The sequence below is a fragment of the Equus asinus genome, chromosome 29 (genome assembly GCF_041296235.1).
Source record: "Equus asinus isolate D_3611 breed Donkey chromosome 29, EquAss-T2T_v2, whole genome shotgun sequence".
Taxonomy (NCBI): domain Eukaryota; kingdom Metazoa; phylum Chordata; class Mammalia; order Perissodactyla; family Equidae; genus Equus; species Equus asinus.
Window position 1 is genome coordinate 32,642,904 of NC_091818.1, and position 17,058 is coordinate 32,659,961.

The 17,058-nt window shown below is 36.1% G+C and overlaps 1 protein-coding gene across 1 annotated transcript in view; it reads right to left on the reverse strand.

The window, feature by feature from the left end:
• Positions 1-3,877: 3,877 nt before the first annotated feature.
• Positions 3,878-17,058, reverse strand: part of HSPA14 (heat shock protein family A (Hsp70) member 14) — a 29,807-nt gene continuing 16,626 nt past the window's right edge. Inside the window, exons 10-14 of the mRNA XM_014855921.3 lie at positions 16,024-16,126; positions 10,004-10,216; positions 9,416-9,589; positions 7,341-7,411; positions 3,878-6,479 (exon numbers count right to left, since the gene is read on the reverse strand). Of these exons, the coding sequence (XP_014711407.1) occupies positions 6,401-6,479; positions 7,341-7,411; positions 9,416-9,589; positions 10,004-10,216; positions 16,024-16,126 (640 nt within the window). The 3' untranslated portion in view covers positions 3,878-6,400. The remainder of the gene's footprint in view (positions 6,480-7,340; positions 7,412-9,415; positions 9,590-10,003; positions 10,217-16,023; positions 16,127-17,058) is intronic.

The window sequence follows — 17,058 nt, forward strand, 5'->3', positions numbered from 1 at the left end:
GCGCCCCACGTCGCCTCCCGGCGCGCGGCCGGCAGCGGGGCGGGGCTGCGGGGCTGCGGGGCTCCGGGGCGGGAGGCGGGGTGCGCGCCGGGGCGGGCCGCCCGCTCTCGCACTGCTGGTCCGGCGCCTAGCTCCGGGGTCCGCATGAAGGCCGCCCCGCGCTTTTCAGTTTTTACACAGGCACTCGGGGTACGCCGTACAAAGTCGAAAACGGAGAGCGGAGCTGTACTGTGCAGGGGATGTTTCCCTCCCGTGCCTGTGCCTCAGCCACCTGAGCCCAACTGACCATTGGCCCGTTTCCTTCTCGCTACTCCCCTGCATCCAAGTTCTCAAACTGGCTGCACGTGGGGATCATCTGGAGAGGGTGCTTTTTGGCCCCACTCGCGGAGACTGATTTAATTGGTAGGGGTGTGACCTGAGAACTGGAATTTTAGAGCTCCCCAGGTGATCCTAGTGTGCAGCACGGTTTGAAACCACCGGTCTAGATCAGTGCGTCTCACACTGGAAAGGGCATAGAAATCATCTGAGCATCTTGTTAAAATGAACATTTGAATTAGGTAGGTCTGGGCTGGGACCCGAGGTCTGCACTTCTGACGAGGTTCCAGGCTGTGCCCGATGTTTCAGGGTCGGGGCCACACCTTGGTGGCAAGGCTGCGTGAGGCCCAGGTCCTCTCAGCAAGACAACTCCAGGAGTTCTCCACGGTCTCCACCTCACCCCGCCCCCATCCATTCTTCACACTGCATCCATGGTGACTCTTCTAAACAATCCAAAGCAGAAATCTTGGAAGGGTAAATTGCGAAAACTTCGCTAGAAAGCCATTTGACAGCTTAAGGATTTTTAAAATAAATTTATGTAAAAAATTACAAAAATATTTCAAAACATCATGTATAAATTTGAAATATTGGAAATAACATTAATTTGATTCAATTATGAAATACTGTATAGCCATTAAACATTATGAAACCTTTAGTACTGGGGAGGTGTTTAATACGTCAAGCAAAACAAACAACAAAAACCTATGAAATATACAGTTTCAACTGTGTAAGAAAAAATGTACTATAGGAAGATAAATATAAAATCTCTGGGGAGTGATTTCCTTTTTGACCTGTAGTTTTGCATATTTAACCATTTCTATAATGAGCATCTTAGCATCTTATTACCTTGCTAATAAGGAATAAAGGTCCTATCCAGCCTGTCACATAGAAGCCCCTTTGTGATATGGTGGTTCCTGTCCCCACTTCTCAACCTCATTGGTCATAATTTCCTCCTATTCTAATTGGTCACTTCCTCAAATATTACCTGTTTCCTGTCCCCAGGACTTTGGTCAATCCTGTTCTCTACGTAGAAAATGCCTACTTGTTCCCCATCTTTGCTAGGATTACTCCTATAGATCCTTTAAGACTTGGAGAGAGCCTCACCTCCCCCCAGGGCATCCTTCCCATAGCTTCTCCCACCCTCTCCTCCCCAACCGTACCCTTGGCCCCTCCTGTATGTCCTAACAGCACCGCATCAGCATCCATCCTTAACTGTTTCTTTCTTGGTTTTCCTTCAACCTCACTAGCCACTCTTTACTCCCATTTTTGGCTCCTTCTCCTCTATCCAACCTAAATGCTGGGGTTCCCCAGGAGCTGGCACTGAGACATTTCTCTTCTGCCCTCTCCCTAAGTGACTGCCTCAATTCCCATGGGTTTAAAATATCATCTTTATGCTTAAGATTTCCAACTTTTTGTCTCCAGCCCTGACCTCTGCCTGAATTCCAGTCTTGACTACATATACAGCACCTAGTTGACGTATCCACTTAGGTGTTGCACAAACATCTCAAATTGAACACACCCATAAAAATACCCTTGATTTTTGCCTCCAGACCTCGTCCTCTCCACTGGAGGCCCCCAAATTTTCTCATCTCACTACACTGGCAGCACCATCTACTCATGTGTTCAAGAAGGAAATCTAGGTGTCATCTTGATTCACCCTCTCTTCATTCTTTAATTCCATTTGCAAGTCGTGTCAATTCTCTGTTCAAAGTATATCTTGATTCGGCCTCTTTTCTCTACTACTACTGCTATTACCCTGGCACAGGCTGTCATTTCTCAACTGGAGTCCTGGCAAAAGCCTACCTGGTTACACTTCCACTACTGCTCCCCTCCAATCATTCTCCACATAGCTAAAAAGTGACCTTAAAACAAAGTGGAGGGGCCAGCCCAGTGGTGTCATGGTTAAGCTCATGTGCTCTGCTTCAGCGGCCTGGGGTTCACTGGTTCAGATCCCAGGTGTGGACCTACACACCAAGCCATGCAGTGGCAGGCATCCCACATATAAAACAGAGGAAGATGGGCACAGATGTTAGCTCAGGGCTGATCTTCCTCAGCAAAAAGGGGAGGACTGGTGGTGAATGTTAGCTCAGGGCTAATCTTCCTCAAAAAAAAAAAAAAAAAACCAAACATAAAGTGAAACATGTCCTTCTCCTGCTTTCAATACTTCCAAATGTACCTAGAATAAAATTCCAATCTTCCAATGGCCTACGTGGCCTCTGTGACTGGAACCCTGCCTCCCCAACCTTCCTTCGTGCCACTCTCCCCTTTACTCACTCTTCTCTACGACTTTATTCACTCATTCAGAAATCTCTGATTGTGCATCCACTATGTGCCAGGCACTGTATATGGTGCTGGGAATGTAATAGTGGACAAGAAAGAAAAAGACTGTCCTCATAGAGCTTATAGCCTAGTGGGAGGAGCAGGTAACAAACAAGCAAGGAAATAACTTGAGGCAACTCTCAATTACTTCCTAATTCAGAGGACAAGCTTCTTGCTTTCTTTACATGGCTACCTTCTTGCCTCTCAGCTTAAATGTCACTTCTTCAGAGGCCTCTCGTGGTCACCCTATCTAAAGTAGGTACCTCCTGTCTTTCACTCTCCTTTGCACCCTTAAATGCACTTATCAAAATTTACAGTTACCTTGTCTACTTTTTGGATCTTGATCAGTTTCAGTAAGAATTTACTGAATGAATGTATTAAGCTCTTTTGTAAATCAACTGTTTCCTTTGATTTTCTACTCTTGAATCTCACTACTTCCAGGGGATAATTAGGCCTTGTCTCTTCAACATGCATCACTGTGTCTACTATCAAGAACAGTAATTCGCAAAGTATGGTACAGGGACCCTGGGACCCTTCAGGAGGCTCATAAGTTCAAACTATTTTCATAATAATACCAAGGTGCTACCTGCCTTCTTTACTCTCCTTTCACAAGTATACAGTGGAGTTTTCCAGAAGTCACAGAACTTGGATATTCCAACAGATTGAATGAAGAAGAAGATACCAGAATAGAGCTATCTTCTTAAACTAGATATTAAAGAGATTTGAAAAAATATAAAACAATAACACTCTTGCCACTAAATTTTTGTTTGAAAAGTTATTTTTCATAAAAATGTTACTTATGTTAATATGTAATTCTTTTATTTAAAAATGAATGATTATTTAAAAAATCTCTTGGTTTTAATTTCTATATGGTAAATAACCACACACACACACACACACACACACACATAACCAATATAAACACAAGCTCTTTAGCTTTGCAGTAATTTTTAAGAGTATAAAGGAGTCTTGAGACTAAAAAGTGTGAGGATCTCGGTAAACCCTGGCTCTAAATGGAGAGGGAAATCAAAAGCCACCAAGAGAGACACACTAGTGTCTTCAAGGGGACAACACAGAATTATGCTTCTACCTCCTAAGTTTTTCCCATAAAGATCACTGGAAACATGATTTCCAGAGGTCCATGGAGTGTCTCATCTTCCATTTAAATAAAATAATGCACACAGTGTGCTTAGAATAGTAAGCAATCAAGAAAAATTAAGTTTACAGGAAAAGCATCTGAGTATTAGTTCAAAATTCACCATTTATTTACTGTGAGACCTTGGATAAATTAACCTCTCTGAATCTTCTTCCACATCTGGAACACAGAAATAATAAAGGCCATATTACTCTCTACATATTGCAGCCACTCATGGAGCTGCAGGAAGATCACAATTAAAAGCAGGATAAGGACTTCAAGCAGATCAACAGTAGCAGAATTACAAATGTTAAACGGCTACTCACTGCTATTTTAGGAATCCTGACATTTTCCCATAGAACTTCGGGGCTCTGAAACTTTTTATCTCTAAAAACTCTCACACAGATAAAAAGCTTTTCAGTTTGTGATGAAGTATTTTGTGGCCTCCCAAGACTTTCACAGTATTACATATAGGCAATTCTTTCTATTTTTATATTTGGCTCTGTCCTTTAGACAATATCAGACACGTAAATAGGCAAAACTATAATTTGATATAACCTTTTGCTGTTAAAAGTGCTGAAGTTTTTAAATATATATGTGACACTGCAAAGACAATTGGCAAGTGCATGAAAAGATTATCAAGATGGTCACAAAAAATATCTTAACAGTTGTTACTCTGGGTGGTAGCATATAGGATGTTTTATATTTTCTTTTTTAATTTTAATGTGAACATGTATCATTTTATAATCAGAACAATGTTAAAGCTATTTTCACCTTGAAAAATAAAAAAAACTAGAAAGTTTAATTGGCAAATCTCCCAATTTAGAAGAAAAAACTTAACATCTGAAGATATAAGAAAATTTGGGAGAAACACTTCATTAGGCAACAAAGCACTTTTGATGACAATTTCAAGTTTGATATGTTTGGAGGAAAAAATTATGCAAAGCTGACCAATCAAGTCAGAAGTAGTGGTATTCCTTTCCTTTTTTATTGTGTTTCTAAACAAACCATAAAATATGCAAAAGATATACTTACTGGCTATTGTCCTGTAGAATACAAAGATGGCACTGTTATGTTTTCTTCCATATAATTCACTTATTCAATAGACATTTACTGACACCTAAGTTCAGGTATTGTCCTAGGGGCTGGGGCATAATGGTGACTAAGACTGGCAGTCTGCTCTCACAAAGCTTAATAATCTAGTGGAGAAAGCAGTCAAATAAGTATTACATGGATATGGAAGAAAATCAAACTCTTGAATAAATCCTTATGATATTTTAGGCTATAAGTTTCAATAATCTACCTCAGGGGTTGACAGACTTTTCCCGTAAAGGGCCAGACAATATTTTAAGCTTTGTGGGCCACACAGTGCTACAACTACCCAATTCTGCCATACAGTGGGAAAACAGCCACAAACAATACGTATACTTTGGAGTGTGGCTATATTCTAATAAAATTTTATTTACAAAACTAGGTCTGGGGTAGAACTGATAGATCATTGGCCATAGTTTGCCAACTCCTGATCTAGATCAAAGAGCTAACAATAGCTACAAAATAAAATGCTAAACGACTTTTCCAGAGCATAACTGAAAGCATTTAGACTCAGCAGTTCAACTACTAGTTCAGCTGGTATTTTCCTATTTTCTGAAAGAGCTTAATGGCTTATACATATCTTTATTTTATTTCAAACAAAGAGAGGGAAAAATTCCTTCTCAAGGAAAAGATCCTAAGAAGTATTCAGTCTTAATCAAAAGGGTATAAAACAGCACAGTTTTTAAATTTTACCACCGAATAAAGCTATTTCCTCTTCTCAAGTCTGCTGGGAAATAACGAGAGAAATGATAGACAATCCTCTCTTGGTAATAAAATCCTGAGTCTCATGGTCACTGCTCACCTCCCAGCTCTTCCCTCAATACACAGATCAGCTGTCCTGTTTTACTTAGAGGATAAGCTTTTTCATTAGTAACCCACTGAGCATCTCAATGCACTAGTGAATGCTCTCTGACAAAATGAACATGGCTAGCCCTCTCTTCAAAACACACAAAAAATCTTTTAATTTCAAAAGAAAACACGTTTGTTAGAAAGAAAAACCAAACCAAATAAAATCAAAAAAGTCAAAGCGCCTCTGGTGTCTAGCCTTCTACCCTTTTCTCTGTGTGTGTCACATGCATACCTTGGAAGAATTGTTGAGTTTGAGTTTACTTTTTTCTTTTAAGCAAAAATGCCATCTTTGCACATGGTTCTGCGATTGTTTTTCAATTAATATCAAAAACTTCACATTTTTCTCTTAGTTAATTATCTAATAAGAATTAATAAAAGATTTAAAACTAGAAGTTATAGAAACAAAAAATTTTAAAACGTTAATTTTCCAGTAAAATTTCCTTCACTCCGCTTAAACAATTTAATTCTAGAAAGCTTCACGATAGAAAAGTTCCTTATATTTCCACTAATCATGCTTCATCTTAAATGGAAAATAAAAAAAGTTGCAACACTTACCAATATATTGTAGTTTAAGAGAAACATAGATAATACAGTTCATTCAAAAAGTATTTTATATATAAACATCACTTATAAACAAAACCAAATACAGTTGATATTCTAGTTCTAAAGGATCATGGTTTCCCTACAACACTAAGATGCCACCTCAACAGTGATGGCTTCACATCTTCCAGTCTCTTGATCTGTGCACGTCACGTGTAAGGATCCATCCCTAAACAAACGGAAAATAAATAACATTTCATAAGCTGATTTTATAAAAACAGGGAGACCTTAAGAAATTACTTGAGGACTTTTGAGTAAACGGGATAATTTTAAATTTTGAAAGAAGAGTATTAAGATAAGGAAGAGAAACAATTTCAGTGTCTTTAAATTTAGTATCATGTGCTATAATCAGGTATTTCTTAAAAATTTCCTCCTAGACCACTGAGACAAAGTTGTATCCCTTTGACAACTCACGATGATAAAGATCTTAAGTCTAAGACATTATGCAAGCTCAGGATGCGTCATGCCGTTTTCAAGCTCAGGCCGAGGCCAAGCTACCTTAGTGAAATCAATATTCTTGCTAAGCACTGTTTATGGAATGAATTGTTAATATTAATTTGGAAATGAGTTACTTGTAAGACATAGTGTTATGGATGGACTGTAGTTAGAGAAATGGTAATAGTTGGATTTAATTAGTAATTTATTTCCTAGAGATTTTCTGTAGCAATTCTGAAATAAACTTATCCTTTCATAGGACAAATAATATCCCATGTAAACCTTAGAAAATGATATTTAAAATTGATAAATGTTATATCTCAAACTTGCATGGACCAGCTTTTTAGGCTGACTATACCCAAAATAATTAAAGAGTTCATAAAAAATTCAGAATGCAAGTGACTTGAGATATACTTTTCTTTGTAAAATATAGTAATTTTGCAGGGTAAAAATGTAATTCACTGATAAAGTCTTTGTAACTTTTTAATAAATGATTTTCCTAGAATAACAATGGGTGAAGAATCAATAAACTAACAAAAAAAGGTCAAGTCTCAAAGTGAATTTTCTTAAAATCAGAAGTAGTTTAATTTTGTACCTTTTCATAGTAAGAACAGCTAATATATCACGTAATCCATTTTCCTTTTTATCTAAATCCTGGAGTACAACCTGTTTATGCAAAAATAATACAAAGATAATTCAAATACAAATACAAATAATACAAAGATAATATGTCAAAGTACTTTGACATATTAATAAATTGATACATCAATTATTCCAATGGACCAATTCTTACTTATTACTGAAATAAACCTTTTAAATTAGGGCAGTTTTCAATTGTTCCACCATTTATCAGAATTGAGAGAACAGGATTAAGCTTTCTTAACTGGAAATATCTCCTCTAGAAGGAGGGCATATAAGATAACTAATATATTTATCTCTCTTAAATGTCATGTCCTAGATTCAAGTGATTGTTTCTACGAAGCACTGTTTGTCTCAGAAAATAAAGACTGCTTTTCTTTTTGGTAATTAAGCCATTACCAGTAACATGTAAATTATATTTTGGGAAGCCTTCTATACTTACTTTTTAAAATTCAAATATTTTAAATACACTTGGAAAACTTATTTAAAAGAAACATGTGGCAAATTCTTTTGTACAACTAAAATTACATTTCTAAGTAAGAGATACTAATGAATTTACTATAAAATTCCTCAGTTTCCTAAAGAAAAGTATACCAGTAAACCAAGTTTGTAAGGGACCTTTTCCAATTTTGCCAATATCAAGTTTTAGGACCTTAGGCAAGCACCAAGTACCATGGTTTACTCATTTGTAAAATGAGGATGTTATAAAAGATCTCTAAAAGATTCTCTTCCAAATTCAGTGTTATGTGACTAACTCTTCTCCTCCTGGCATCTGTAAGTTAGGATACAGTGATAGCCGCAGAGTTTCAGAGTAGTATGTGGGAAGAAAAGGTAATAAATGTACAAGCGAAAGAAAGTAAAGGAATATTAAAACTGCCATGTGAGTTTAAAATCTGGTGCATAGGAAAGTGCTTGTAACACAATATACAACAGAAACATCTAGAGGAGCTTTTGCAAACTTTACTAGTTGAAGGAGCCCTGCTGCAGTAGATTCTAAGATGTTAAGTCTGAAGTGGAGCCCAGACGTTATGTATGTGGGTGTTTTCATTATTCTTCCGCTGAAATCAGAAAATAGGTATAAAGCTAAAGATACTATACATTCTCTTTTATCTAAATTTGTTCTGGTTTACTATAGAAGTAATTCATGCTCATGTCCTGTGTTGTTTGTAAAAAACTCAGTATAAAGTGTTAAAATGTAAAAAAAAAAAACCCCTTAGTATCTTCAAATCCACCCACTGTTAAATTTTCTGAATACAGTTCAAACACCTATAGATATTTTCTGTATCTATGCATGGATATCTAAATATACACAACTACCCAAATACCATCACCCTCATATACACTCAGGCTCTCAATCTTTTTATTTAAACACAAATGACATCCTACTGTAAATACAGTTCTATCGTCCTTGTGTGTGTGCTGTAATGTAACTATAATTCTTGGGCATGTGTCCAGGCAAATAAAATGGCTCCACCTCCCTTTATAAAGGATGTGGAGGACCATATAATATGAAATATGCATGTGGTATTTTGAAAAAGCAAACTTACCCTGTATCAGAGATAGCATGACATAATGGCAAGAGCATGGCCCCAGGAGTAGCTCAACCAAGAAAATAACAAGGTCTTTACTACCATGAGCCTGTTTCTAATCACCTATAAAATGCACATCATAATGTCTATCTTAAAGCATTTTGAGATTATGTTTATAAATTACCTAATACGGTTCCTACACTTAGCAAACAAAAAAATGTCATTTTCCCTGCCACTTATCTTATTACCCAGGAGGGTCAAGAGCACAGAGAAAAAGTATAAATATAAATTGTATTTTGTTTTTATTTTCCTGTAACTCTTTCAAATTAAAATTGCCTATTTCTTCTCTCTTTCAAAAATGAAGTAGAAGTAATCCATTCACAAAAATGTCTTAGATGTCCTATATACATTTTATGTTAATTGATGTTAAACTGAGTCTAATCCAGAGGAAAAACTAAACAGTTTCATGTGACTAATTCATCATCCAATTTTGTATACTCACCTGTGCAAATTTGTTTTCCTCATTTGCAGAGTTTTTTCCCTCAGTCTCGTAGAGTTCAAGGCACACCGAAGATATACTTCCAGGGGCTTGTAACGTGTGTTGTCTACGAGCTGGCAAAGGGGTCCCTGATGGAAACAGTACTGTGAAACTGTTGGCTCCTGATGCATCAACTCCCTAATAAAGAGGAAGAAATATGCATATCCTTTGATATCTACCAGTATAATTTTAAAAAATCACTCCTATTATAAATATAATATATATTCCTTGTTGATAATCTGGAAACTACAGATAGGCAAAGAGAAGAAAACAGAAATGATCCTAATCTCAACCCATTATTTAAAATTAAAATGTAACGTATATTTTTCTTTCTGTATTAGAAACTTATGATTAAAATTACTGTTAGTTAAGAAATTAACATGGTAAATACTAACTAAAAGAATATAAGAAACTTAATAGTAAAACTATAAATCTAAATTTAAAATTTTTACCAGTATACAAAGTTTTATTGTAAAAACATGATACATATGAAAACTTATGGCAATAAATTTATACTACTTTTATGGAAAAGTAAAGAAAAGCTAAACATACCTTGACTAAAATGTCTTTGGCTGAACACTCTATCTTAAGAGAGTCTTCCACTAAAAGGTTTTCCTTCCCAATAAGAATTCCTGCTTCTATAGCTGCACCAATAGGGATAACCTCATCAGGAGGGATAGAATTTAGAAGCTCGACAGCTGGGAAAAGGTCTTTAATCAGTTGCTGTAGCCTTGGGATTCGAGAAGACCCTCCACAAAGGACAACCTAGAAAATAAAAATAATTTTCAGTTTTTTACTTTTAGAACAACGGTTGTTTCCCAAAATTAAGTGTAATAGGCTGACCTATCTTCATCACATGTAATGGTAAAATATAAAAAGCCCCATTTTAACATATTATATGTTATACTTACCAAATAAATATATATAATCTGTATTTAACATATTGTAAATATTTAACATATCTTTTACTCATAACAAAATTCAAAATGAGAGATCTAAGTATTAGAAAATATAACATAGCAACATATATGTGGCTCATGATTAATACTGGGCATATAAAGCTTAACTACAAATATTCATGAGAATAGGAAATATTAATTAACATTTTGCACTATTCTAACATTTCTAGAAGAAATGTTTACATAAATCTTACAGCATTTTTGTGACAAAATAAATATGGCAATCCCTCTATGTGAAAACTATGCCACAGAATTTTTTCTTCACCATGGAAGAAGAATAATATTTTTGAGGAAAAAGATGTTTTAGAAAACTACATTTTAAGCTCTGGGTACCATATGATTAAATCTGTTGTCTCTGAAGAACTTCATATAAACTTGCTCCTTTATGAGCCTGTCTACACGTCTAGTGCAGCAACTTTTCAGCTGCCACCCAAGGTTTTAGGCACCTAAATCACCTTGCTCTGATAGCCAACAAGGCTTGCATTTACAAGACCTATAAACTATAGCAAATAAAGAAGCAGTCTCTAAATGGGTGCAGGAGAAGCCCCGTGGCCATATACCTGAGCTCAGTGCAGAGACAGGCAAAAACACCTATCTCCCAGTTTCTCCCTAGAAAGGATTTGGCTACATACCTTCCCAGCTGCTGCCTGAGGGTCCAGGTACAAATCAGCCTGCATCTAGGTGCTCACTGCGATCTTCCCCTGTGTGACACTGATGGGTCTTGGTACCCTCTCAACTACTGGGAGCCACTAAGAACAAAGATGGTGTCTTGGACAATCACAAAGGTTTGAGAGACAACCAGAAGCTGGGGTTGGGCTAACTGATGAAGTTCATGTCCCACACAAGGCCATGCTGACAAGACTGGAAGGGGTATCTATTTTATCTAATGCACAGAAACCAATTGAGAGTCAAGATAAATGGAGAAGCAAGGGAATATGTTCCAAACAAAAGAACAAGATAAATCTCCAGAAACCAATTTTAATGAAACGGAGATAAGTGATTTACCCAAATGAGTTCAAAATAACAGTTATACAGATGCTCACCGAGGTCAGGGGAGTAACGCATGAACAAAATCAAAATTTCAACAGAGACAGAAAACATAAAGAAGTACTAAAGAGAAATCACAGAGTTGAAGAACACAATAACTGACCTGAAAATTTTAATAGAGGGGTTCAACAGCAGACTAGATCAAGTAGAAGAAAGGATCAATGCACCTGAAGACAGGGCAGTGGAATTCACCCAATCAGAGGAGCAAAAGGAAAAAAGAATGAAAAAGAGTGAAGATATGTTAAGAGACATATGGGACACCATCAAGTAAGCTAATATTCACATTACAGAGCTCCCAGAAGAAGAGAGAAAGGGGCAGAAAAGTTATTCAAAGAAATAATGGCTGAAAACTTCTCTAATTTGAGGAAAAAACAGACATCCAGATTCAGGAAGCCCACAAAGTACCAAACAAGATGAATCTAACAAGACCCACACAGAGACACATTATAATTAAATTGTCAAAAGTTAAAGACAGAGAGAATCTTAAAAGCAGCAAGAGAAAAGCAACTTGTTACATACAAGGGAATCACCATATGACTATAAGCACGAAAAAGGAGAACTAGAGGCCAATATCGCTGATGAACATAGATGCAAAAATTCTCAGCAAAATTTTGGCAACCCAAACTCAGCAATTCTTCAAAAGGATCATACATCACGATCAAGTGGGATTCACAGCAGGGACACAGGGATGGTTCAACATCCACAAATCAATCAATGTGATATACCACATCAACGAATTGAGGAATAAAAACCACATGATCATCTCAATAGATGCAGAGAAAGCATTTGACAAGATCCAACAGCCATTTATGATAAAAACTCTTAACAAAATGGGGATAGAAGGAAATTATCTCAACATAGTAAAAGCCATATACGACAAACCCACAGCCAACATCATACTCAATGGGCAAAAACTGAACACCATCTCCCTGAGAACAGGAACGAGACAAGGATCCCCACTATCACCACTCTTATTCAACATATTACTAGAGGTTTTGGCCAGAGCAATTAGGCAAGAGAAAGGAATAAAAGGAACCCAAATAGGGAGGAAAGAAGTGAAATTCTCGCTGTTTGCAGACAACATGATCTTATACATTGAAAACCCCAAAAAATCCATTAGAAAACTAAGAGAAATAATTAACAACTACAGTAAAGTTGCAGGGTACAGAGTCAACCTACAAAAATCAGTTGCTTTTCTATACTCCAATAATGAACTTACAGAAAGAGAACTCAAAAATATAATTCCATTTGCAATCGCAACTAAAAGATTAGGGGCTGGCCCAGTGGCACAGTGGTTAAGTTCGCATATTCCGCTTCTCGACAGCCCATGGTTCAATGGTTCGGGTCCTGGGTGGGCACATGGCACCGCTTGGCAACAGCCATGTTGTGGTAGGTGTCCCACGTATAAAGTAGAGGAAGATGGGCATGGATGTTAGCTCAGGGCCAGTCTTCCTCAGCAAAAAGAGGAGGATTGGCGGTTGTTAGCTCAGGGCTAATCTTCCTCAAAAAAAAAAATAAATAAATAAATTAATTAATTAATTAAAGTACCTAGGAATAAGTTTAACCAAGGAGGTGAAGGACTTATACAAAGAAAACTATAAGACATTACTGAGAGAAATTGATAATGACTTAAACAGATGGAAAGAGATTCCTTGCTCATGGATTGGAAGAATAAACATAGTTAAAAGGTCCACACTACCCAAAGCAATCTACAGATTCAATGCAATCCCTATCAGAATCTCAATGACATTCTTCACGGAAATAGAGCAAATAATACTAAAATTCATATGGGCCAATCAAAGACCCCGAATTGCTGGGGCAATCCTGAGAAAAAAGAACAAAAAGCTGGAGGTATCACAATCCCTGACTTCAAAATGTACTACAAAACCACAGTGACCAAAACGGCATGGTACTGGTACAAAAACAGGCACACAGATCAATGGAACAGAACTGAGAGCCGAGAAATAAAACCATACATCTACGGTCAGCTAATCTTCAACAAACGTGCCAAGAACATACAATGGAGAAAAGGTAGTCTCATCAGTAAATGGTGTTGGGAAAACTGGACAGCCACATGCAAAAGAATGAAGGTAGAGCACTATCTAACACCATACACAAAAATAAACTCAAAATGGATCAAAGACTTGAAGATACGACCTGAAACTATAAAACTCCTGAAAGATAATATTGGCAGTATACTCTCTGACATCAAACTAAAAAGGATCTTTTCAAATACCACGTCCTCTCAGACAAGGGAAACAAAAGAAAAAATAAACAAGTGGGAATTCATGAGACTAAAGAGCTTCTACAAGGCAAAAGAAACAAGGATCAAAACAAAGAGACAACCCACCAATTGGGAGAAAATATTTGTGAATCATATATCTGACAAGGGGTTAATCTCTATAATATATAAGGAATCCACATAAATGAACAATAAAAAAGCAATCAACCTGATCAAAAAGTGGGCAGAGGAGATAAAGAGACATTTTTCCAAAGAAGATATACAGATGGCCAATAAATACATGAAAAGATGTTCAACATCACTAATCATCAGAGAAATGCAAATCAAAACTACACTAAGATACTACTTTACGCCTGTTAAAATGGCTATAATCACTAAGACTAAAAATAACAAATGTTGGAGAGGGTGTGGAGAGAAGGGAACCCTCACACACAGCTGGTGGGAATGCAAACTGGTGCAACCACTATGGAAAACAGTATGGAGATTCCTCAAAAAACTAAAAATAGACCTACCATATGACCCAGCTATCCCACTACTGGGTATCTACCCAACCAATTTGAAATCAACAATCCAAAGTAACAAATGCACCCCTATGTTCATTGTAGCACTATTCACGATAGCCAAGACATGGAAGCAACCCAAGTGCCCACTGACCGATGACTGGATAAAGAAGATGTGGTATACATATACAATGGAATACAACTGCGTCAGATCAAAAGAGAAATTCATCCCATTTGCAATAACACGGAAGGATCCAGAGGGAATTATGCTAAGCGAAATAAGCCAGACTGAGAAAGACAAACACCAGATGATTTCACTCATATGTGGAATATAAACAAGTACTGGGACAAAGAAAACAGTTCAGTGGTTACCAGGGGAAGGGGGGTGGCAGGGGCACTGGGGGTGAAGAGGAGCACCTATGTGGTGACAGTCAAGAAATAATGTTCAATTGAAATCTCACATTGATGTAAACTATTATGAACTCAATAGAAAAAAAAAGATTGCAGTAAATGACAGTTACTGTTCTGATTATATAAAGCATTTGCACAAATAATTTTTTTAAAAATAATAAGATTTAAATGATTAAACAGGCAAAGATATGAAATTAATATTTACATACAAGGAAATGCAAAATTAAATAAAAATTTAAAAAATCCTCTAGTAATCAATAAAATATAAAGTAAAAACCTATCTTTTTTCAATTATTCAATGGAAAATTCATCTTTGAATGATAAAACTCAGAGTCAGCAAGGTAAAATGTATATTCTTAGGTACTGCTGATAGGAGTACTGGTTAATCCAACTCTTTCGGTAAGTGACTGAAGGTAAAAACAATCTAAGCCAATTATACTCTTTAACACAATAATTCTACTACGGGAACCTATTCTAGGAAATAACACCAATATTGTGAAAGCCAATGTTCAAAAGATGGGCTTTTCTGGGGAAGGGGGAGACCCAACCTAGGTGTCCACAACAAAACAATGAAATAATCTATGGTGCCTTTCTTTTTCTAGAATATTAAGAATCTATTTAAAACTGTATTTATGAAGACTATGCAGTAATATGGGGCAAGGAATTGATTACAATATTATATAAAGAAAATAAAATTCAAAATTGTACATACAGATTAGATTAGTTAGAAATAATCCAAAATATAAGTGGTTGCCTTTTGGTATTTTCTAAATTTTCTCATATGAATACTTATTATTATTTTAATAATGTAAAAGAAAAAGTTTATATACATGTTAAATGAGTAGAAATAATCTTGAGGAAAAAAGAAAACATTACAAATCTGAATGTTTTTGAAAGTCTCAAAATATATTCTTATGCAAGCAGAGAGAAGCAGTATAGTACACTGATGGACAGCAGACTCGGGAACTACACTGAGTTAAATCCTGGCTCCTCCACTAACCACATGATCGCCAGGAAGTTATCTATCTCTCTGTACCTCAGTGCCTTCACTTACAAAATGGGGATAAGTAATAGTGCTTAGCTCAGAGTTGCCAGTGAGTATTCAACAAGTTTATCCATGTAAAATACATAAACAGGGCTTAGCACACAGCAAACATTCAAATATCTGTCAGTCTTTGCTTACATATTAAAAAATACACTAAAAGGATTTTTTTTTTGCTAGGAAACTGATATGTATATTTATATTATGAGAGCCATTAATCAAATTTAATCAATTTTTCTTACTCATTAACACAAGCTCAGAAAATATTTAAATTCATAAAAATATTCTTTCAGTACCAAGGGATTATATTCCTTAAATTCCATGTCTGAAAATACTCCTAAAATAAATGATAAAAATATAAAAAGTATTACCTTGTTGATATCATCTGCTGTAAATCCACTTTGTTCTAAGAGTTCTCTGATTGCTTCTATACACTTATTAAAAAGTGGAGAACAGAGAAGTTCAAATCTTGCTCTGTATACACACACACACACACAGACATACACACAGAGAAGAGAGACAGAGAAAAAGGCTTAGTACAATTAAACATCTTAAGACATCTTTTGCTTTTGAAGAATAATACCAAAACCTAAACTGATGGTTCTCTTAAGAATAGGTTTATGATCAGAACAGGATATTTAACACCCAGCAGTGCAATACCACTGGGGGGAAAACACCTAAGTTATTCATCTACAAATATATGAAGACATTTAACATCAAGTTCAGGTGGGAGACTCTTACCCATGGCCTACTTATAATCTTTCAATAAACCTAAAAATAAATATTAAATGTGTGGCATTCCCAACCATAAATCCACTAATCTAAATCAAACCATCATTCAGAAGTTTTTTTGCTATTTTTACAAATGTTAGAGTTTTAAAAATTATTTCTCATTATTTTTCATTATAATCTGAGACTGTTCTGTACACAAGTTTAGTTCTTATGCACTGCTTAAGATGCTTGAATGCTAGCATATAATTTCAGGAAAGATCTTACATATGTTCATGAAAAATGTATTCCCTAATTTCATATTGAGTTTCTTAAATGTAGATGACTCAATTTTAAATTTATTTGTGCTATCTCTAGATACTGAAACATACTTTATTCTTGAAATCTTTGTGATACAGACAAAATTTCCTAAATGAGAAATTACAAATACTATTTCATTCTTGATAACTGGTATGAATAAGCACACATATACTTAGTACTTGGACAAACTTAGCACTAAGTCAGGAATTCTAGAAATAGAAGAAATATCAAAGTCTCCGCCCACAGAGATTTCAATTCAATGTAACACCTTTTTGTCTTTTGGGTTGTAGCTTCAAATTTCTCTTAACACTGCTAAAACAGTACTGTCTAATAGAATTTTCTGTGAGCCACTAGCCATATGAGGTTATTGAGCACTT